This window comes from Falco punctatus (genome assembly GCF_963210335.1).
Source record: "Falco punctatus genome assembly, chromosome: 4".
NCBI lineage: Eukaryota > Metazoa > Chordata > Aves > Falconiformes > Falconidae > Falco > Falco punctatus.
In genome coordinates this window covers 56,222,216-56,245,742 of record NC_137583.1, presented here as the reverse complement: position 1 = coordinate 56,245,742, position 23,527 = coordinate 56,222,216, and the positions used below count along the sequence as shown (strand labels likewise).

General features: G+C 45.2%; 1 protein-coding gene across 4 annotated transcripts in view; it reads left to right on the top strand.

Moving 5' to 3' along the window:
- Positions 1 to 23,527, top strand: part of LOC308062080 (mitogen-activated protein kinase kinase kinase 3-like) — an 82,221-nt gene that overhangs the window by 29,132 nt on the left and 29,562 nt on the right. For 2 of the 4 annotated variants that reach the window (XM_080383014.1, XM_080383016.1), the window contains 3 exons: positions 8,453 to 8,562; positions 18,380 to 18,420; positions 19,443 to 19,542. In XM_080383014.1, the coding sequence (XP_080239140.1) occupies positions 8,453 to 8,562; positions 18,380 to 18,420; positions 19,443 to 19,542 (251 nt within the window). Of the gene's footprint in view, positions 1 to 8,452; positions 8,563 to 18,376; positions 18,421 to 19,442; positions 19,543 to 23,527 lie in introns of all 4 variants that reach the window. The other 2 variants (XM_080383013.1, XM_080383015.1) reach the window with 1 other exon arrangement.

Sequence of the window (23,527 nt, the reverse complement as noted above, 5' to 3'; positions counted from 1 at the left end):
ACTTCATATTACATTGGAGGTGTTTGCTTATTTGTGTACATTAGTATTTTGGGGACTGGTTGTGTCCTGTCGTGGTGACCAGAATTAGTTACATATGTGATACATTGCTTTACTAATTATAATTTTAAAAAATAACTCGTTTAGCTTTTTTCAAACAGGTTCTTGCCTTCCCCTCAAGCCCACTCCTGAGCACTAACTTCTGTCCCCCTTTGCAAGGGCATGTAAAGGGAAGGGTTGGTTTTGATCTGAACAGGTTCTTTGATCTGTTGACTGTGTGATTTTACCAATAGTTGGACGGCTCACCTAAGGGATAGCATGGGGTAGAGCAGGAATAGGAGGCAGGAATTCTCAAAAGGAGCTTTACCCCTGAGAAAATGGCTTGTGAGACAGTATAACTGTACCCTAAACCCACAGATATTTTATGGACACTTGGTGTGATGGACGTCTGTAGCTGCTAAAAGTCTCTGATGGGTTTGGTTTTGTTTATTTTTACAAAGGGGTTACTGGTTGTGCTAGAAACGCAGTATTAAAAATCCAAACCGATGTCACTTATGGAGAGCAAGCATTTACCATAAGTTTGTCAGGTAAAGTTTGTTAATAATCTTTGCTACCTATTAAATGGTGCACCCTTTAGCATCGTAATTTCTTGATAAGAAGAAATGCACTTTCAGGAAACCCGAGCACGTTGCAGCATTAGTTATCTATGTGAATTTGTGTGTCCAAAGTTAAGACGTCAGCGAACAAACTCCTGCCAAGAAATCCTGTGTATCAGAAGGGTCTTTCCTCACTTCCTCATGTATAATTGCTCTGCTCGACCTGCTGAGCTGTGCCCTGCCCTTGAGTCGTACACAGGGGTGACCTTGCCATCCCTTGGGTGGGGTTGCAGGAGGGTGAACGACAGCAGGATCCAGCTGCCAGCGAGCCCTTTGCTGACTTGCAAAGGGAGCGTGCTCCACTGGTGTGTCTGCTGCAGTGCACAGTAATTGGGCTGGGGGAGGGTAATTGGGTAATTTTTCTCCTTATCAGATACTGGACGCTGCTCCAGACAGTGGCAAAATGATTTGTGCATGCGGGTTTAATTTACATGGAGGTTTATCTGCACCTCTCATAGATGGATTCACGCAGCAATCTGTTTTGCCACAGTTCATTCACAGACAGCCCTTCTAAGGGGGGGTGAGTTGTAAGAGAGCATTTGTACTTGCCTGTGAGAGTGTCTGGATCCCTTCTTTACTTGCTTAAGGGCTTTTGTTACGGTCCAAATCAGGGTTTTGAGCTTCTAGCTCACTGGTCTCCTTCCTTAAATTGACTGGGACAGTGTTTACTTACTAATTGATCCTGTCTGCTATTGAGAATCATAGAATCATTCAGGCTGGAGAAGGCTTTTTAAGATCAAGTCCATGCTGCCTTGGTACCTCTGCCCCTGGTATCTTGTGCGTGGCTTGAATCCTGGTTTCTCTTCATCTCCAAGCTGTTGTGGTTTGTTTTTTTTTTCTCTCCTCTGGCTTTTGGAGAAAAGACAACATTTGTCTTCACAAGCAAGTTCTTTGACACCTGTTTTCAAATAGGTTAGTGTTTTCTAGTTACCAGGTCCAGGAAAGCAAACCCAGGACTGATACGGCATTGACCTTTTGATGAAGGCAGCAGGCAGTCCAGGTTGCTGTTGGTCCAACAGATGTGAACTTTCACTGTAACATGTGACTGTTTGCTGTTACCCCATGCTCACACCGCAAATAGAAGCGAAAAGGACTTGTGGCCATTGAACATTGTATGTTACTCTGATGTTTGCTCTGCTCTTCATGAAGAAAAAAAAAAAAGACAACCAGAAAGAGCTGTAGGAATGAACTAAGGATTACTCTAATGGAAGAAGTTATGTGTTTCCATTTAGTTAAATGAAGAAGATCGCTGTCTGTCAATACCTGCAGAAGATGGGGGAGGGATTTCTGTTAATAGAGGGGTCTGTAAGGTACAGGGTTATCAAGATTTAATGAGTAGAATATGAAGTGAGCTATATTCAAATGGGAGGTGAGATAGGTATTTGTTGCAGAGAAGTTATTGGAATAAGTATGCTACTTCTTCAAACTGAGACTTTTAGAAAGCTGTTCAGAAAGAGGCTGTTTTGCTTGATTCCAAGTCAAGATTGTGATGTAGAGGCTGCTAAATGAATTTCTGTGGCCTTTGTATACAAACAGTAAGGCTAGATCAAGTTTCTGAATTTAAGCTCTGTTGATGTATTTAGCTCTGGCTGCAGACTTGTGTAGTCTTTATTAAGACTTTTGTCTGTCTCAGATTCCTGTCCATCAGATGACATAAAAAACCTCTTATCTCTCTCTCCATCTGACAGTTTAGCTGAAAATCCATCAGGACAGGGACTGCCCTTTGCATGTACTGGCTGATGCTGAGGCAGTGGGTCTTGGCTTTCGATTGAGGTTCTCTGTGGTAAATGATAAATGTCATATACCAGTGAATCCAAAAATTGTGTATTTTTCAAAAAACAGACAAGGAAATGGTGATGTCTTTCTCAGGCCAAAGTTAACATTGTCAGTGGCATAGTCATATGGTTCTGTATTTCTTTTCACTATGTTTTATTACACTTGAGTATTTTTGTCACTATATGCTCGAAGCCGTGCCTTTTGAAAAAAGGCCTTTTTAATGAAGGTGACAATGTTTCTGTGAGGCTTTCCATCCTCTCTTCATCCCCTCTGAAACTTCGCAGAACTCTTTCCTCTGCCTGGGGATATCCCCAGCAGCTGCATCACCTTCCAGAGAGGTGGATGCTAGCGATAGAGGGTGCCACTGGAATTTACAGAGACTCGATGGCTGAACTGGGTGATCAGCATCATGGTTGCAAAAAGCACAGCAAGATGTTCAGTGACCACAGGTGGTCACGCTGGTGGTTTTACGTTGGATCCAAGCGGAAGTGTATGTGACAACTTACAGCCCCTTAGCTACATGCTCCAGCCTTCTTCAGTAATGACTCAGAGGACAATATTCTACCCTTCTGCAACGCCCTGGATTTTTCCCTGTCTTTTCCCAGCCCTAGCTCTGCCTGGTGTATGTGAGAGGCCCAAATCAAAACTTGACATGTTTTACAAGACTCTGTTTTACTTCTGCAGGCTTTTCTTGGTGCTTCATCCTGTTGGTGCTTTTTTGGTTTTTTGCAGCGTTCATGGAAGCAGCTTCATGGAACTGCCGTAAGCTGCTTCTTAGTAATGACCTATTAGTGAAGCCAACAATAACAGCACTGTCTAGACCATCTGAACACAGCTAAATTATTCCTTTGTCCCTTCTTCATTTGCTTTCTCTCCTGACTGTTGAATTGTTTTGGGTGGTCCACGTTGACCTTCAGGCTTGCTGTTTCTCCCTTGACTTTTTTTTTTTTTCTTTTCCTCTTTCAGCAGTGAGCCTACTGCACTAAGACTGAAACTCCAAGTTCCTCTCTCCTGCATACATGCTGGAACCAAAGCCACGTAGCTGTACCGGAAATCTGTATATGAAGGGCAGAGAGATGTGTCATCTTGTGGCTTTTTTATTTTACTTCGTAATTGATTTTGCTAAGTACTGAATGCCCCAGATTCACGTTCGTGGTGTCTGGGACCTGTGAGTCTTAACATCTTACAGAACTGAAAACTTGATGAGAGAAGGAGGTATTTTGGTTTTGATACAAGATCTTGCCAAAGTGGATCAGTGTATTTTAAAAGTATAAACCAAACCCTCCCACATCCACTGTAGCTCGACTGGTCATTGCTTCTTCGGCGTGCTCTTGGTTGATTTCTTGTGTGTGTTCCTCTCGTCTATTTGACTATGGATATTTCACCCCACCCTCAAACCTTTGGGAAATTAGTATCTTTGAGACCTCTGTTATATTTGGTTGGAAGTGGTCCTTGGTTGGGTGGGCTGGCAGCATGGTCGAATGAGCTTTGTCATGGGAAGCAGATTTAAAAAGCACAAAATTGGGGTGTTGGTGGGAAGTAGGGAAGAAAGAAATTAGTTTGCTGCTAAGGGAAATAACTGAAGATAAAGACAGAGCTGAGGATGGAAGACAAGACATTAGGGACGAAGGGACAGTGCTAAACACAATTGATTTTTAAGTTTCATTTTTGCTGCCTGTGTAATCAGCTTTTCTTTGTCCTGGTCTTCCATTGTAGAAATAGTCCTGTTTACTTGTTGTGCTGGGGAGAGAGGGCAGGCTTCATTGTACAATTCATCCTGTCAACCTGCAATACCTTAAGTGAATTTGTACGTAATGGTGCAAGAGTGAAGCTGGGGCAGAAGGTTGTTCAGGAACACGAACCTGCTCACGTTGCACAGTCAATGGTTTCCATGAGTCTCTTGAGTCCATCTGAGCTCTGTGGATACTTCATTGGTGTTGTGCAACTTGCAGCTGTTTTGTTCCGGAGCTGCAGCGAAGCCTGGGAAGATATATATTTGTGTAGTTGCAATGCTGCCTTCTCACAAGGCTGAAGCGTGCTTGGGTCCTGCCAGTGCTAGATCAGGAGAACCTGTTCTTGCGTGTCCCTTGGGCATGGGATTCCTGTTGATTCCTGGTGTTTTCTCTTGGGGAGAGACATCCATCCTGCACCCTCTGTTCGCTCAAACCAAGCCAAACAGAGAGCAAGCAGCCTGTGACGCCTCTTCTGCTGGAGATGCTTGGGAGTGGCATTTGGATTTAATTATCCAGTAAGCTTCAGTGCTTGTTTGAATTTTGACTGAACTGGCTGAGCTGGCTGCTTATTTCCATGGAACAAAGTTCTCCACCCTTCTTGGGAGTCAGCTTGGAGACCCCAAGAGCAGTAATTAGGATGGGCAAGAGGCTTAGTCTGGAAAGCATCAGTCCCTGTGCAAAACTGTCGTGGGGAGGACTGGGAAGTGTCAGTTTTGCAACCGATGATGCAAGTTGTGCTCCTGCTCTGAAGTTGCTTCCGAGCATGGTGTGGGGGTGTTTTTCGCTTTGTTTTGAACAGTTGGAGGCTTTGGTCATAGTCCCTCTGAAATTGCAGTTCTCTTGGACTAAAACCACACTATTAAAAGTGGCTTAAAAGCTGCTTAAATACACAGAAATACATTACTTCAAGGAAATAATGTATTTCTGCTTGTGCTTAAGTCATGTTCTTTCGCAGTCCAGCAGCAGCAGCAAACAACCTTCACTGCTTTTATAGGAAGAAGTTTTCTTACCTTGTTTCATAGCAGTGAAGGCATGGATGTGTGTATTGCCTTTTTGACCAGTAACACTCAGGGTTTATTACAAAAAAATCTCATATGCTTTTCAGAATGGTTTCTGGCATTTCCTTTTTAGTAGACTACTGATTCTAGGCTGATTAAATTGATGGTTGGGTATTTCTGAAAATGGGCTAAACTTAAGCAGTTACTGAAAGTGAGTGGATGCTCTTTGCTATGTTGGGAGAGATGCAAAAGGAAGCTTCTAGCAGAGATATGCAGCCAGACTTTCTAAGGAAATGTGAGTTTCATAATCATGCATGTGGGGCTGGAGCACCAGGAATTTTTAAACCTATATTTGATGTACTGAGAAGACTGTGTTGGAAAAGGTTTTGCCAAAATGGATGGGTAGGTAGAGGAGGAAGACTTAAGTTATTGCTTTGAAGGCAGTGTAATGTAAACCAAACTAACCTGTAACAAGTTATTTACTGATTGACAAAGCAAGGAAGGCCAATTTCCCATGAACTTCTGTCTTCTCTTTAAACACCAAGAGATTTCCAATGTCCAGGAAAAGTTTGAAGACCCTGACTTGGTAGCCAGTGTAAGCCCCATGTGGTAGGATAGGCAGAAGGACGTCCAGGTTTCCCGTACGCCCTGCAGAGGTGACTTCCAATCAGTCTCACTGCTTTGCAGTGTTGCTCAATTCCAGCTTCCTTCTAGTGAAAATACATTGCAATCTCTTGTGACTACTGTCCATGTGAGTGATGAAGTAATCTGTCCTCTAGGAATAGCACTAAAGCAGTGACCTTGAATACCGGTCTCTAGTGGCAATATTGATAGGATCTGCTTCAGCTCAAAGATCTCTCTTTTTTGATGTCTTCAGAGGTGCCGTGTGCTTGTCGGACATCCTAGCAAAAGTGTGGTTCATACTGTTGCTCTCAGCTGCATGGTTGATCCTTGTGGTGGGTACCCATGGGATGTAGTGGGAGCTCTCTGGGATGTGGTCTGTGGGGTTGTTGGGCCAGTTCTTGGGGGCTGCCAGGTCTTTCTCTTGGGAGGAATAGAGGGAGCAGCTTCCAGTCACTCCAGAAAACTTTGAAGTTACTCTGTCCCTATTTGTTGGTTTATTATTTTTTATTATTATTATTATTGATCTCCAGCAAACCCTGTTAACATCTCCTTGGGACAGCCACTGCTGAATCTTGTAAGTTCTGGAATATGCTTGCGGGGCACTGGTGGGATAACCAGAGATGCATCTCCTCGAAGATGCTGCCAGGCATGTCCAGGGAGGCTTGGAGGTGGAAGAGTGGTGGTGAATCCGGTGGTTTTGCTAGAAACAGCCCAGCTCTGCTGCTGCCTGTTGAAGCCCAGTTTCCCTGTGACATTACAGGCTGCATTTTGTGTCAGGAAGAGTTTGTTGTCACTCGGGTTAGAAAAAAGAAAGGGATGAAGGGCATTTTAGACTTGATAGATTTGGTGGAAAATTCCTGGAGGGTGGTGTGTGGGGGTTTTGTTTTTGTGGTTTTTTTTTAACTTGTCCCTCCCCCCTCAACAAAAAAAGTTGGGTTTTTCTGTTGTTTTTTTCCTACTACAAAAATCTGTCTGGAAAACTATGCTTGCCCACAGAGGTCCCTTCTAACAACCCTCCCCCCTCCAAAAAAACCCCACCAAACCACCCCAAAACCAAAACTACGGGAACACTCTTGTTGGTTTTTGTTTTGGGGTTTTGTTCCCCACCCACCCCCCAGAACTAGAACGGAAAGTTATCTATCTTGAGTGTTTTCCTGTAGCATTTCAGGTTATGCTCCCTGCCATCCTTCCAGAAAAACAAAACTGTATTTTTAATGGGTAGGGAAATGCAAAACGGAAGAGGAATCAGACTTTAGTGTACTTTGATATGAATTTTACTATTTTATTAATGATATATTTAATATTGATAATAAAAATTTTAAATATATACATTGCCTACAGGAAAATGCAGGCATTAGAGCTCATTCTGAGCTCTAAAATAAGTGACACTGAATTTTAAATGTTTTTCCCCATTTCCCTTCTTATTTCTTTAATGAGATGGCTCTGGGTGCACAGCATGCATAAGAAGTCTTTTTCTCACATCTTTTTTTTTTTTTTTTTTTCCCCATAGCTTTGGTCCTGATAAAACCCATCAGGAGGAGTGGGAAAAAAGGAGATGATGATGTATCTCAGCACAAGGATCCAGGACTTAATCCTCCCTGGGGAAAGAACCTCAGTGTTTGGGTCCACTTCTGTCTGCTTTCATACAGTTTTTGTCACCTTTCACATCTTTGCAGACTTGGAGTTAAATCTGTAGGCGGGCTTGGCACAGGGGGTGGCTCTGTCCCAGGAGACGCGCAGTTTTACTGAGTGTGTAAAACTCGCATTACAAAACGTGGTAGCTGTATTTATATTTTTACAGTAATAGCTACATGTGCCTAATACCTGCCTGTCTTGACTGTATCATAACCATGGAGCACGCAACGGGTTTTCACACCCTCCTAACAAGTGTGCTGTGCCCTAGGACTTGATAGGGTTTTTAGTGCTCCCGGTTGGTATTTTGCAGTGTAATAGTTCACTTGAAGAGACCACAGCCATAGATGTAAAAGTCTTGAAAAGGAGGAAATTGGTTTCAGATCAAATGGGTCCTTCAAAGTTCTCTAGTTACTGCAGAAATCAGAAATACTATATAAGTTCTCAGTGTGTGTGTTTGTCTATCTGGCATAGCTGAGTTTGTTACCTCTTCTAATGAGATTCTTGCCCTTGCCCATGGTTTCTCACTGGCTCTAGTTTTGAAAATCAGTTGTGGCTCTTGAGCCTCTTTAATGAAGAGGGAGGCAATGAGGCAATGAAGAACTGTGGTGTTCTTCATCACCTGCTGCATGAGCTTTCTGGGTCCTGAAAGGTTTCTGTCCTGTAGAGCACCACCTTGTAGTTCACAAACTGTATCCAGCCCCCTGGGCAGCGCATGTGGTCTGTTGGTGCCTCTCCAAAAGGCCCCGTGGGCAGTGAACGTGGGCTACGAGCTGAAGGAGCAGTGGTCACCTACACCCAGCCACTGGCTTTTTTTCTGATGATCTGTGATGAAGAAACCTGTATTTCCAAGACACGATGGACTGGGAGGGACTGCGGTGTAGTCTTTGGATGCCCATCTTGATAGGAAGGCTAGACATCATGTCTTTTGAACACTTTGGGCTGAAAGACTATATTTGTAATACTGTATTTTTACTCTGCACTACCAGGGGCAAGGTTGCCTTCCACACTTCAGTTGTGTCTCCTTCTTTTGCAGATGAAGAAGAAGCTCTGAACTCTATTATGAAGGATTTGGCAGCATTAGGCAAATGTGGGGGTCTGCTGGACAACAACAGGAATAAGAACAGTGTCCACTCCAGCAAACAGGTAAGGCATTGCTTCAGTCCACCCCAAAGTCCAGTAGACCAAAGAGGTGGACGTAGTGCTTACCGTGCTGGGAGAACTGAGTTTAGATGTTAGACAAGTTGTGGGAGCTCAGCACATCAGAAATAACGTAATTTTACCCAGGTATAAGCTTCATGACCTCTTTTTGAAGAGCTGAAAAGGATCTACAGGCATCCCTGTATCACAGAGGAGCAATGGAGGGGCAGAGGAGAAGAGTGATACCGGAAATCATTTACAGATATAGCAATAGAGCCTGAAACTGGTTTTAAATCTCAAATCCCACCCCAAGGCACTTCTTTCTCTTGCTTAGAACTGCGAGTAGTAGAACAGGCAATGCAGCTTTAAGATTTGGATTAGTCAAATGTTTTCTATTGACAGTGTTGATGAAATACGGTTTTTAGCATGTGCATATTTTGCTTCAGATATTTGAAAGAAATACTGTTAACTTTGAGCTGTAGACACCCAGGCTCTTTTGGGAGGAATAATGTCATTCTTATATAAAGTGTTTAAATATTAATTACCAGTGTTTATCTTCATGCTGCTAAAACCAAACATTTTGGCCCTGTTGCACATTCAGAGTTGATCTGGTGAGCAAAAACATTGTCCCTTGGGCAATGTCAGAAGTTATTTGCTGACATTGATATAATAGCTAAAGTGGATTTAATAGCCTGTTTCTGTATGGAGCAAATATTACGCAAACATGGAAGTTGTGAAGAAGGAATTCAGTTGTCAAAATAGCAAGAAACAAAGAAGAGGAAAAATAATTAAGAGGACCAGGAAGGTGCTGGAGAAGCATTTGAGCAAACCCACTTGGAGTTCCACGTCTAGTGCTGTGGCATAGAATAAGCTTTCAGTCAACTTTGCAATTGCTGAATGCCTAGCATGGAGGAAAACAAATTGTCATTTATTGTCGTCATGCATATTTTAATGGCACTTGTGCTACTAACAAAGAACTCTGGATGCAGAGGGGGAAAATCCTTTCCCAAATCCCTCTAGGCTTTCTAGACACATGCAGACGAAAACACGTGCGCACGTAGCATGTCTGTTTTAAAGTGTATACTGGCGGTAGCAGCTGTCCAAGTTGAATCACTGGATTTGTGTTCAGCTTATGCTGAAGTAAGTCCAAGATGTTTACAAAACTGACCAGAGAAATTCAGAGCTGGCTCTGCAGCTGCAGGCAAAGCAGACAATCCAGCACAGCTTTGGATGGCTCCGAGGATAGCATTTTCTGCAAGTTGATGGGTGGGGACCATACCAAACCATCTTGGGCTGCTTTCAGGATAGCAAAGCTTTTTAGACTTCTCTCAAATAGCATATTTTTCTCACACTGGGGAAAAATCCCTGCTGTCATTTTTGAAATGTAAATGCTGCAGATGCACAGTTAACTGCATAATTAGTTGAGAATAAGGAAAACAAGAGTTTTCATTGGCAGAATTCTTATCTACAAAAGTTTCATAAAGTTGATGTAGTGCAGTAAAATTCATATCTACAGCCCATCCATTCTGTAGCCTCGTTTATAAATCACCAATGGAGTTATGTGGTGCTCTGATATAAGGTTTAGAATTGTTGGCTGCCACTTGTATTTGATTGTATTGTATTAGGAATCAAAATTTCCTTCCCAATTACAGCATCGATGCTTGGAAAAACATTTACTCCTTTATATTTTAATTCTTATCTATAAGTGGACCAGCTGTAGCTGCATGCTTATTGCTACTCAGAGCTCTCTGATGGAGGAGATGCAAATAGCAGCATCCCACTCTCCTCGTGGATCCAGGATTGAGGATTCAGACCAACAGGCCCCACGAGATGAAGCGTGTTGGAGTATGCTGAATTGTTGCTTCACTAAATTGGACTAGCTAGAACAAGTCTGGCTTGCGGGGTGATGGGAGTCTAGTCTGCGAGGTGGGGAGTGGCCAAAGTAGGTGGAATTATTGGGGACTTGGTTCATGTTTGCAGCTCAAACTTTTAATCAACTTGTTCAAGTCCCTTTTAGTTTTGGGTTTTTTCCTTGTCTTTTTAGCACAGAAATTGATGGCGGGGGGAAAGATTGCTTTGGAAATGCTGTTTTCATGCCTGTGATTTGTTGTTCCTTTGGTACTTGGTGTTCCCTTTTATTTTTTCCCTTTTTTTATTGTTTTCTTTAATCAGGTTGGCTGGCTAGGCTGAAGGATGCACTGTGCAATCTCCCTTCTTGGAGAGGAAGAGTGAGGCATGGGACATTTAGATGCTAAATTGTCCTCTTGAGAATCACGTTGTAGGTGTCTCTTCTGAGGCTGTGCAGCAACATGCTCACATTGAAATACTTGGGTCTGGACATTCAGTTGTTAGATTAAAAAACAACAAAACCAAAAATATTTCTGTGAAAAAAAAGCTCTTCTGAGGCATGGGAATCCTTTAGTCAGTGTTCCAAATTTCCACTGAAAAACACTTTAAATAAGAATGTGTTGACTAACTAGCCTGTCCCTTTGAGGCTTGCAGCAATTTTTTGATCCGCAGAAAAACACAACCAAAGTGCTATCTCATCCTTGTCTCCTGGAGGGGTTCCTTAGTGCTCTCTTGACAGCATTTGAAATGTAGAGCCTGCCAGATAGTATTCCTGGTAGACCTGGGCCACACAAGAAAGTAATGTGCGGTGGTGCATGCTACACCATACTTCCCAAAAATATCGACAGTTTTGCTTCAGATCATCTTATGATATGAACATCCTTTTGCAAATTGCGTAAAAATCTTTGTGTTTTTTAGTTTGCTTTCTTTATAAATGAGTTTAGGACTAAGGCTGAGTTTCTGGATGCCTAATGCCTCATGGCAGAACAAGCCAGAAATGAGAACAGCAATACTTGACACAAGGTGCAGATGAGTTTCTACCCCTGGATTGCCCAGGCAGCTGGCAGCAGGTGTGATGTCTGCACTTGAATCTCCTGAGTCCTGGTCAGGTGTGTCAGCCACTACATTACACTGCCTTTCTGCCTTGTGAGAAAACAGGGATAGAGGGATAGAGATGGGCGCGCTTTTCCTTCCACATGTAAGTCACCATCTTTAAAAGGAAGCTGTTCTTTGGGAACAGGGGGTTTATTCTGACATTATTCCTGGTGCATCATCTGCACTGTTATTCCTTTATTATGCCTTTTATCACTCCACTGTTCCTCGTCCATCCTCTGGTGTGGCTGGAAGGAGTCCTTTCAGACTATCTCCTGGACTGAACAGACAAAGGGGTTTGTTTGTAGCAGTGGCTCTGAAGAGGAGAAGGAGAAAACAGCAGACTAAAGATATGCATTGTGATCGCTAAGGAAAAGGATGAGTGAGATAAGAAGGGAAACAACAAAGAGTTAGAAATCCCAAACAAAAGCATGGAGTAGAAAGGAACAACTATATTAATATTCATTTTGCATCTGTCTATTTATGTGCTTATCCATTTATTTATAGAAACAGCACTGGGCAATTCGCAGTATGAAGTTGGTTGTTGGTGTTGGGGCTTTGTCCCAGCTGCTGACAGCTAACGATTCTTCTGCCGTGTTAATTTTGATTGCAAGTTCTCCTTGTGGCAATAAAGTCTGATATTTGTGAGGAGCGTTTTCCCATGCACAACCAATGTCAGACTGACCTGAAAGTTGTTCTTTTAGTAAATTACCTCTGGACTCTCTTTTCTTTGGCAAGTTGGATGCAGGGAGAAGGCTTGCTCATAACTAGAATAAACTACAGCTCATGTTTTAGGGCCCTCTGTCTCTAGGTCTTCAAGGAGCCTAAAAGGAGTTTAGCTTTATCACCTCTGTTTTGGCATTGGGGAATATGATGGGGGTCCATAAATATCACCTTGAAGATGGGAGTGTTTATGGCGAGCTCTACAGGGATTGCCCCACTTTAGAGGGGCAGAAGCGAGGGACCAAGAGGGGCAGCACTGGCTGGGAAAGCCTTGGGCTGGAGATGGCAAAAGCAGCGGAGTCCCAGGGATTTGGGGCAGAGGCTTCCCCTTGTCTGTGTGTGGAGCTCACTTGGGTGCTAAGAGGGTAATGCCAAGGAGAAATCCAGCTGGATAAAAAGCTATTCCCTGCCAGGTAGGTGGTTTTGGATAAACATATTGAAGCCAGTGATTTCTGCTGCTGTACAAACCAAAAATATCTGTAACAGGGAGTGGTGGACACTCCAGACATCATCTTTCCACTGACCTCTGAGCTGCTCACGTGCTGGGCTTGCTTGTTCAGAGGAAAGGAGCTGTAAGTTCCCAGGGGGACCAGGATATCTCATAGCTCCCACCCCCCGAGAGGGGAAGGGGGCAATCCCAGACAAACCCCTTTCTGTCTGATTGCTGAATAACCCAAAGTGCGTGGGGGTTCTGTGCAGATAATTCCTAATGACGTGGATTAGTCATCTCCTATTGCGGTTTAGGGACATGGTCCAGCTGTCTGGCTTGTAACGAATGTCCCGTTGCTAAAAGCAGGGGCGAGCACAGGACTAATGCAAACAACGTGCACGTCGGGGAGGTGCAGAAGTCCCACCAGGCTGGCCCTGCAGTGCTGATTTCTCTTGCCTGAAGCCAGGAGTTGAGGAGGAATCCCACTGCTTTGTGGCTTTGTACAAAGGAGTAACTAGAGCACTAATGCTTGAACGCTGCACTGCTCAGCAGGGCTTTCTCATTGTTTCCTAATCCAATGAGCAGAAAATGAGAGAAGTGAAAATAATTGCTCTGCTCACCGTCAGCATGCCAAAGTATGTCTCTTTCATTGTCCCTGTTTTACCCAGGGGGGAAACTGAGGCAAAGTGCGTGCCCAAGGTCTCATGGGTGGGTGAGAGCACAGCTGGAATGAGCCCCTCTCAGGGCAGCGCTGAAGGGAACAGGACTCCCCTTGTGATGATTTTTCCTGCCTTTCTTGACCTCAGAAGAGTTAATGCTGGAGTCAGAGGCTTTGTCCCAGGTGGTTTGTGAGGCAACCATGGGTGGAAGAAGTGATCGAAAAGGCCTTGTCCCTCTGGCGTCTCAGCTGGACAAAGCTGCCCACTGGTCAGGTTTGACAAGAGCAGCTTAAAAAGCAAGCTACAGAGGTGGGGACCCAACCAGAATGCTATTTCTGATGGCAGCTGGGTTTTGGAGGAGGAGAGGATGTGGAGGGAGGAGTCTTTGAACTTGGTGTTGGTCCGGGATCTTGCAGTGTGGCAGTTCTAGGTGCATCAGCGCTCGGTGCCATGCTAGCACACGGGCAGACGTGGATGCGTGGGTCTGTCTCCTCCGCTGGGTCCCTGCCTGCAGTCAGTGGCATTGAGGTGATGCAGCCAGGCTGCCCTGTGCTTCCAGACACCGTTCTCCACAGGCATGGTATTGCTCAGCCCGGACCCACAGCCTGATCTGATTGACCCTGTGGGTGTTCAGCAGTGAGGGTGCTCAGCACCTTCTGTTCCTCTGAAGCCACTTCCATTTTAGGCATAACCGCATGTTTTCCGGCTCTCCGTGTGTGCTTTTATTACAAACAGCAGTCAGCTCTTCAGGGATCTCTGTATAAGATCGTGATTCACTTCGTTTGGAAACACTTTTTCCATATTTTTTTTTTTCTCATCATTTTCCTTAATCTAAACCAGCGTGCAGGGCTTCTTGCTTCCAGCTCTGGGGGCTGAGGTTGGCCAAGCTTGCTGGGGTGCATGGTCCCCAGCCAAGTGAGCAGAAGCAGTTGCCCCTAACCCCGCCCCCCCCCCCCCCCCCCCCCCCAATTCCCGTCAGTGCTTCCTCTGAAGCTTGGCAGTTGTGATCTTTTTGTGAAATTTGAAGTTTTGAGGAAGGAGCTAAAAATACCTCAATGAAAGCCTGGAAAGATGGTGATGGGTTTGTGGCGGCTGCAGTGGCATTGCTTTTTCCTTTCCAAGGTGGATGGCAAGAAAGAGTAAAATACCATTTGTTAGCAGGGCTGGAGGAAATGCCGGTACAAGTATCTTGGAGAAGAAATTATTCCAGAAACGAAGGGAATTACTGTGGTATTTCCTGTCAGGGTTGTCGCTTGTTTTGTTTGTGTCGCAGCAGGGGCTACAGGCGCCAGCCGAGACGTGGGCTCCGCTGTGCCCCGTGTCACACGGAAATGCACGTGGAGAGGGAAGGTTGCTCAGTATGAACAATCCAGGAGATCAAACATCTAAATTTTGTGCTTGACTCTGCCACTCTTCTGCTTCATAGAATGAATCACAGCATAGTTTAGGTTGGAAGGACCTTCAAAGATCATCTAGTTCCCACCCCCCTGCCATGGGCCGGGACACCTGCCACTAGACCAGGTCGCTCCAAGCCTCGTCCAGCCTGGCCTTGAGCACTGCCAGGGATGGGGCAGCCACAGCTGCTCTGGGCAACCTGTGCCAGTGTCTTACCACCCTCATCATAAAAAAAAAAATAATAATATTCCTAATATCCAACCTAAATCTCGCTTCTTCCAGTTTAAAACTGTTGTCCTGTGTCCTGGCACTACAGGGCCTGGTAAAAGTCTCTCTCCATCTTGTAACACACCCTTCACATCTTGAAAGGCTGCAGTAAAGTCTCCCCAGACCCTTCTCTTCCCCAGTCCAGGCTTTTTCTTCGCACCCTTAGGTGAAGCACCTTGCGCCTTCATACCTCAGTTTCCCCTGCTTGCTCCGCTGCCTGCCTCAGCTTTCACAGCGCTCCACGACACCGCTGCTGAAATCCTCTGCCAAAGCTCAGTGTTTAAGGCAGGTGCCTTGTGGCATGGCTTTACCCCTCTCCTCCCCTCTGTTTAACACAAGCTGCTCTTGGATGTCTCAGCTTGTTCTACACCAGCTAATGCCCTCTTGACTGAGGGGAGAACGAGGCTGCTGTTAACATCATTTGACATCTCATGGCAGAGGGGGTTAATAGCACGATGTGAATTGTGCAAGAAGGGGTCACTGTTGTCCCCATTCCTCATGAAATTGCAAAGGTGAGTAGGACCCAGCAACCTCTTCTGTGACCCGCCCTCGAGCATTTGCACCTTGTTTTGAGGTCCTTGCCGAGAAGGTGCTGGTCCTCTGGTCCTGCCTTCCCCTTGGTTGTGCATTTGAGGTCCTGGGTGCAGACTCGTGTGAGATTTTGCTCCAGCACTTGGCCATGCCCCAGACTCCCTGTGTAATCTTAAACAAGTTGCTCCAAACCAGATTTCCATGGGTGTAAAAAATCACAGCCGGCTCTGGCATTTAGGAAGTGTTTTGCGTCCCCTTGGGATTTCCTAGCGCTTTGGGCACTGCCCACTTCTTTTTTTAAAAAAGGAAAAGAGTATTTGTTGCTGATAGCAGCAATGAATTCAGCTGTAGCTGTGGCTCAAAAACATGAGCAAGCCAAGGGAAGACTGAAAATTAAAACTAACCAACTTCCCTGTCTATAGATAAGTATATATTTGTCCTTCCAAATGCTTTTGAGCTTAAGGTCTTGGTTTCTTTGAGGGAGACAGGAGGTTGTATCAGAAAGAAAAGAAACCTAATTAAGAAATGAAGTGGGTTTTCGTTCCCCTGTTGCAGCTGGTGTGTGTGTTGCTCTGCTCAGAAGCAGAGCGAAGCACTGTGGGGCAGCTGGCTTACTTCGGTTGGCTTTGAGCCACAGCACATCAGCCCTGTTGTTGATGTAGAAGAAAAGGATGCAGCAGGGTCGTGGCTCATTTTTTTTTTTTTTTTCCCCTTTTCTTCTCTCTCTGGAGCTTTATATGCGTGTTTTGACATTTTCCAGCCACAAGCTGTTTTTCAGAACGAACTTGTCTGTGAAATTTGTGTTGCTCAGCATAAACAGGCAGTGTGTGCTACATCCCAGCTCGGTGCAGCATTCAGAGCTGTGCTGAAAGTGAAACCTCTGTTTTGAAAGGTTTCCTGCAGTGAGGCCGGAGCTGCATGTGCTTTTCCCCTTACACGTCCTGCTTCTTTGTAAGGAGAAACCTCGAAAGTTCCTTGCCCTGATTTTTTTCCTTTACTTTAGAGAAGGGCTTTGCAGAGCTCCATGCAGTGAACACACACCAGCTGATTTATTGCCAGCATTCAGGAGGGATCAACCAGCCAGGGCCTGTTCAAAGAGGCACATGCAAGTAAAATTTGGCATAAAAGGGCCCATATCTTTTTTCCTTTTCCAACAGAGGTAATCCAAGGTAGCAATTTCACCTGTATTTTCCTGTCTCGCTAGAATGACTTGGACCTTCAACACTAGGTTGGTTATGGTCATCTCTTTTGAATTTTGGACTGTTTTAGAGTTAGTTTGGTCTTTTTTTAAGAGTCAGGCCTGGTTCTAGAAGTGAACCTGGAGTTTTTCCAGATGTTGTGGGTCTGGAGAACTGGCTGTAGGCACTGAGGTGGTGCAAGTGCCTGTTTAGCACAGGCCTCTAATGCTGATGGAGTGCCCCATTTGGTGACTGTCCCAGCACTGGTTCTTCCCAGCCTTTCTGGAAACACACAAAATGCCACGAGCAGAGATAAAAAGCATGCATTTCGGATGAGCCAACATGTTCACCCTGAATCTGCTGGGGTTTTTTAAGCTTTTCAACCAAATTGCCTCCAGCCTTGACTTCCTGAACTTCAGTGGGTGTTCGCAGAACTTGAGCTGTCAGATTAAAAATAAACCTAAGGACGCCCATCCAGCTCATTTTCCTCATTACAGACAAGGCTGTTTTGTTGTGGCTCTGCTTTCCTTCTGAGAGGATGGAAAGTGTGCCTTTACGCGCTGGCAGCCCAGGGTTAGAGATAAGGCCCTTGCTCAGGAAGGGTTGTCACCCACCCGTTCGCGGATTATGCCTGTGAGATGCCGGTGGCACGGGACTGAGCCATCGCTGGTGTTACACCTTGGAGGGAGGCAGCGAGCATTTCTTTCTCCATGGGAAGAAAACTGCTATTGGAGGAGGCTTGTGTGCACTAGTCGGGGCAGAGCCCTGGTTAACTGAGGTGACTAAACCTGGTCTGGGAAGTAAAGAGGGTTTTGATCTGCCTTGGAGACCATTGGAAAGTGCTGGGAATGAGCCAAGGGGTTCTAGAGGCATGCTTGGCTCAGGCTTGGTCTGAGAAGCAGAATGAATGAAAAGGCTCCTTGTGGTCTCGATTGCTGCTAAATATGCACAAATAGAGGATGGGAGAAGTGGCTTTTACTAGTCCCTGCACAGCTGTGTATCCAGTCTGCCTGTGACTCTGCTGGCTCTTCTTTGGGCAAATTTAATGGTTTCTCTTGAGGTGAGCAACAGGTCAGATCAGGGTGGGTGTTTACTGTGTGTAGTGTAGTGCCTGATATGCTTTGCATTTTGTAGGTCCTAACGAAATAACAGCCACCACCATCCCAGCACTGTTGCCTTTTAAAACCAGAGACTGTCTCTCCACTTCCATTATAGGATGCTTGCTTTTACTTCTTATTTCTTTGCCCAGAATCTTTCTGTGCTCTATTAAACATCCTCTGAGCTTTGCCTTTCAGGTTTCTAATAGAAAAGTACTTGGATAAAACCATGGGAAGTGCTGAAGATGGACAGACATCAGACACTTAACATGTTTGCCTCGGATGATAGTGCCTTGTTCCCAACTGAGTTCAGAGCATTCCCAATTTCCCACTTTTATTAATGCATTTCAGTAAAACTAACAGTTATACAGATGAGCGAGTGCCCTCTCATTTACAGAAGGCCTTATTTTTTGACAAGCACATTTATCAGCAATGTGGAGTTTTCGCAAGTGTGCAAGTCCAGCAGACAGCTTGGCCCTAAATAGACAAGGTGCCCAGTGCAGTTAGGGGAGGCTCCCTGGGAGCTCCTGTCAGCCTTGGGTCTGTGAGTCAGTCTGGGATGCAGTTTGGGACCTAACCATTTTCTCTGTTTTCTTTCAGCAGCGAAATGTCAGGATCAAGTTTGAATATGAAGGAGAGAAAAGGTATGTACCCAACCCAGTCCCTGACACGTGCAAGGACAAATTACCTTTTCTAGCCAGCATCGTCCCACTGGCTTCAGCCAGCTGCAGATGAGCTCACAACAGGATTCATTCCCCTAAAATCAACTGCAGTTTTATATGCAAGAGCCTTGCCTCGTCATCCTGTTTGCCACAAGTACCTCCTGGGATTTGCATGCAGGCAAAGTGATTCCAAGCTGGAAGTCATTAAATGCCTCTTACCAGGGACGCAGGGTGCACGCTTGGATTCCTTTTCTTTTTTTAATTCTTGAGCCCTGCTGAACCACAGCTGAGCTGCAACTCTACAGAAATGTGTCCTTTGATTAACAGCCTATGACACTTAAGATAACCAGATTTTGGGCATGGGTCCCATAAAAATAGAGCTGGGAGTTAAAGCTTGCCCGCCCTTCCCTGCTTGACATTTTCATGGAATCACCTCTGCTCAGTGACGGTGGTGGGGCAGGACACAGGGCTGGAAACTCACAGGCTGATGGTCCAAGTTGCGTGTTAAAGCCAAAGAAAATTTAAGTAGCGTTACCGTAGGGCTAGACAGTACCTGCTGATAATGTACCTATAGATCTGCTGAATGAGGTGGTACAGGAGAGTCACAGGATGCCAAACTGCATCATTCTCTCTTCCATCCCCCCTCCCTATTCAGAGATGCTTGCTGAAAATGGAGGTGATGAATCACTGACCAGTGCCTGATCCTGGGTCTTCTCCAGTGGAGGGCTGCTGGAATTCCTTCTTTTCCACCTGTACTTCACGGTAGGGGGAGGAGCAGAGGAGCTGCACTAGGATTTTGGGTAGATACTCTTGCAGGGTTGGTCAATTCCCCTCTTGAGCATAGCAGATGGAGCAGCATTTCTGTGAGTGTAAAAGCAAGGAGCAAGCTTTATGCTTTCTGATAGGAGAATAGAGGTCCTTTCTTCTGAATTGTCAGTCTAGCAGAAGCATATTGGAATTCGGGGTTAAATGGAGACCGTTGTTGTTTTTGTTTGTGTATACAGGATTATCCAGTTTCCAAGACCAGTCAAATTCAAAGAAGTGGTGCAGAAGGTCACGGATGCTTTTGGACAGACGATGGACTTAGTCTGTGTGAACAATGAGGTACTACTCTTCCCCTTATTGCTAAGGGGGCATTTTATGGTGTCTGGTGGCCACTTCAGAACTGAGCAGTAGTTTATTCTTAAGGCTGTAATTTTGTCTTGTACATGGATGTGAAGAAAAGTAATCTTATGTTGTGGTTCCCAGCTAGTGAGCGTACAAGAGCTGTTGTATGGACACAGATCAGTTGGATTCTCAGACTCCAAACCGGACTTTTCCTTTCTCAAAATTATTTTAATTAAGGCCTATTACAGGAATGTCATCTTTCTCCCAGAACAAAAAATTCCCCTAACTCAAACAGCAGGAAGAATTAAGTAACTGAGATGATGGAGATGTTGTCAATTCAGCTGCACAGTCAGCAGCGGTAGATGTTTTCCCATTAACACCCTTGGGGCAATAGGACCAACTTTCAGAGTGTGTCTGGCTGGTGAGAGCACACACAGGGCAGAGAGGAGAACAGCTGAGTCCAAATGGCTTTCCTGCGAGCTACATGAAGGGACTGTAGGCTACTGCATGCCTGGGCTGGATGTGAAGCCTTCCCATTTTGGGGGCAGTGGCAGGAGCGTGGTGAAGTGCAGAGTGTGAGGGACAGCGCTGCTAACGCAGCGTACTCTTATCTAGGGTTGACTTTGTTTCATCCCAAAACCCCAGAACCATGTGCATGTTCTTGTGGTGAAATGTGCATCACGGAAGGTTCCTTTAGCAGGTCCTGTGGCCACATACAAGCAGCCAAGAAGATTTCCCTCTGTGATCCTGGCACTGTAAGGCTTGAAGGTCTGTCTTCTCCATCCTTCTTCATAACATAGGCCACTGTGTTTTTCCATCTTTTTTCTTTGAGACCAGCACTGTGTCTGGAAAGAGGGTACTACTGAGAGCCTTTACCTAGAAGGGGCCAATGCTTGGCATCTGTTTTGGTGTGCTCAGTGTTTTCTTGTGAGGCATCTTGCCATGAGCTGTGTAGGCATCTGGAGCCACTGGACTCTCAAGTTGCGTTTGGCTTTGTGAAAGAGGAGAGGGCCAGATGACAGATAGATGGCCTTTAAACAAGCTGTCAGGACAGCTTGCTTGTTGAATTTCTAATTGCAAATTACTAACAGCCTTTCCCTAAAGTGTGAATGGAGAGAGAGAAATTGTAAAGAGAGCTTTCTCCCTTTTATTTTTCTTTTTTTTTCCCCCTCCCTTCTGTTTCAATGGAGATTTGATCTACAAAAAAGTTGCTATTCTTTTGTAATAGGTACCTCACGATACCAAAGTGTCCACTGGGTTTTGGTGTTGAATGCAGTCAGGTTTCTAATCTTGGGCATTCTCTGACAGCCCTCCCGGGAAAAGCCTGCCATTGAATTCTCCAGGAATGACTCATTTCATTCCAGGTTTCTTTCCACTGGAAGAGAATTTATTTCCAGCAACAGCAAACAGAAGCTTAAATAATGCATTTTATCCCATGCTAGAGACTGTCTTCCTGGGCATGTGCCCAGCAGATAGCAGGACCATGAGCAGGCCTTTGGGTATTCCTAACTTCTTAGGGTTGAGGATGGCTTCCAGTGTTTTGTTCTTCTATACATAAAAATTCTGCTTTGTGAGAACCCACACCTTTGGGAAGGGGTCTGAGCCGTAGTAATTCAGGGTTGTTATTGTGGAAACACTATAAACAGACAAAAGTGACCTTTTGGAGAGATAGCTTACCTGTCCACATGGTGACACCCCAACATTTTGCTCCTAGCGTGTTCTTGGTCAGGGTTTTGAGTCTCACGACAGCCAGTCTCAGGGACAGCCTGACCACAAACTCAATACAATTAAATGTTTCACCCTTTCTTCTTGCTCACTGGGAGCTGTGCAGTAATTCATTGTTGCCATCAGATGTTTCTCTTGCAGTAGCACCTTGTAGACCAAAGTTACACTGAGGTCAACAGGCCCCTGCAAAAGCTTACTAAATGGCAGTCCCTGTCGCAGTGAAGCAGGATTCCTTAAGCCAAGATCAGTGAGATGAGCATGCCAGCTGGGTGGAGCAGGGGCACGCATGAATCACATCCTGGTGGGACCATGGAATCAGCAGGCTTGGGCTGGTACAGATAAGAGTGGGGCCTGGCGGTGGGTGTACTGCATGGGGCACGTCTGCATGTTAGTACTAGGCTGGGCTCATCTTGCTGATGATCAGGGAAGCAAAATCTGGCCTGTCCATGGACAGCATGGCATGGGTGTTTGTTAGGCAGTTGGCTGTGTTGTAGAATGAAAGACTAGCTTCTGTGGCCAGTGCTCTGTCTGAATTTGATCTGTATGCACTGCTGCACAGCTGCTCCAGGTGTGACTAAGTGTAACCTTGTTTGTCCCATCTCCACAACCAGCTTGTCATGTGACCTTGGGCAGGACACTGAACCTCGGTGTGCCACCAGTTCCCTTCTGACCTCCCCTTGCTTGTCCCCTCTCAGGCTGTCACTCAGCATCATTTTGGAAGGTTAGTGAGAGTTAAACCTAGCGAAGTGTTAGAAGCCCCGTTACGGGGGGGGAGGAGATAAAAGCATATATAACAAACATTTGTCAAGTATTGTTGATGCCAGTTGGTCCTGTGTTGGGCAGGAAGATGAACTAATTGACCTCTCAGATTTTTCCCCAACCCTGTTTCCTACTATTCTTTGGCTTTCTGCAGTGTCTTACAGAGTGAGGTCTAGCAATACGGTTGTAGTCAGTGAAAATGCACCCTTTGCACTCACTTTCTTAGACTGCGGTGGATTGTCTACCAAGTCCCACATAAAATATTAGGCTCCAAGGAGTATCCTATTTAAAAGCAAGAAGGAAATCTAATAAGTTCTATTTAGTGAAACTTCCATGTATGAAAATTTTGCTGTTCCTCATAGCTGCTCACTGTAGGCAGAATAAACCCAGTTACTAGAAATGCACCCTGGCAATTACTTCCATGGTTCTGCATGAGTCTATATTTAGTTTCATGCCTAGTAGATACCTTTTCCTGATACCCGTATGTGCCATAGTCTGGAAGCCAAATGGAGTAAAATCTACTTGCCAGATGTGGGTAATAGGTAAAGCCAAGCTAAATACTTGGCTCCAGTCCCTTTAACAGGAGGGCAGTTTCTGCCTGATGTTTTTGGCTCCTCTGAAGCAGACATGCAAATGTATTAATGTTGTGATATTGAAGTGAGATGGAGTGACCTGCAGAACATTCTGTTCAGAGCAGCAGTTGAGGGATTGCTCTGAATGCTGGTGAGGAGCTCTGTAAAGGGATGGGTGAGCCAGTGGGACTACTCTTAGAGTTTAGAGTCAGATTCTGCTTGGTGGTGAAATGGGGGGGAGCAGCTCTCCACCATTCCCATTTCTGTTTGGGTGAGTGTAGGAGAGAAGGCTTGTCTGCTTGATGCACCTGTGGAGCCCTTATGAACTTAGAGGGTTAAGCTGGTGCACCAAGAGAATATCTGTTCAGCTTTACTGCTTAAGGAAGCAGACTGTGAACAGCTGCACAGCATTTGGGAGATGTATTCAGTGCCATCTCTGTCTGGTATCTGCTGTGAATGTGAGCGATTCATTCAGATCCCAAAGTTTATCCATGAACGAATGGTCTAACCATTTCATCCCTGGACCTACTGAAAGCCCTCAATAGTCAACATCTACCTGTTGAGTGCTTTCATTCATGCCCAGGCCCTGTCCTAGACTGGGAATCTGTTCGCAGCCTTGCTTGTTGAGACCCAGCCCAGACAAGACTGGTGTTGGTGTTCTTTGTAAACCCTCTAGCTGCTTAGGTCCCTTGGGAGGTAAGGGACACTTTCCTGAACTTTTCCCTATCTGGTTTGGTTGAGAACTTGGGTCCCTACAGCCTGTAGGATATCCTGGAGCAGGGCTTTCTTGAGTCTTCCTCTTGGAACCTTTTTCCTTACACACAGTTAACTGAATAGTTTTCAGACAAAAGTTGCACAGCCTGATTATCCACCTTCTTGGTTGAATGTACTAAATACTTAGCTCTAGAGTCTCTTTTTCTGTCTTT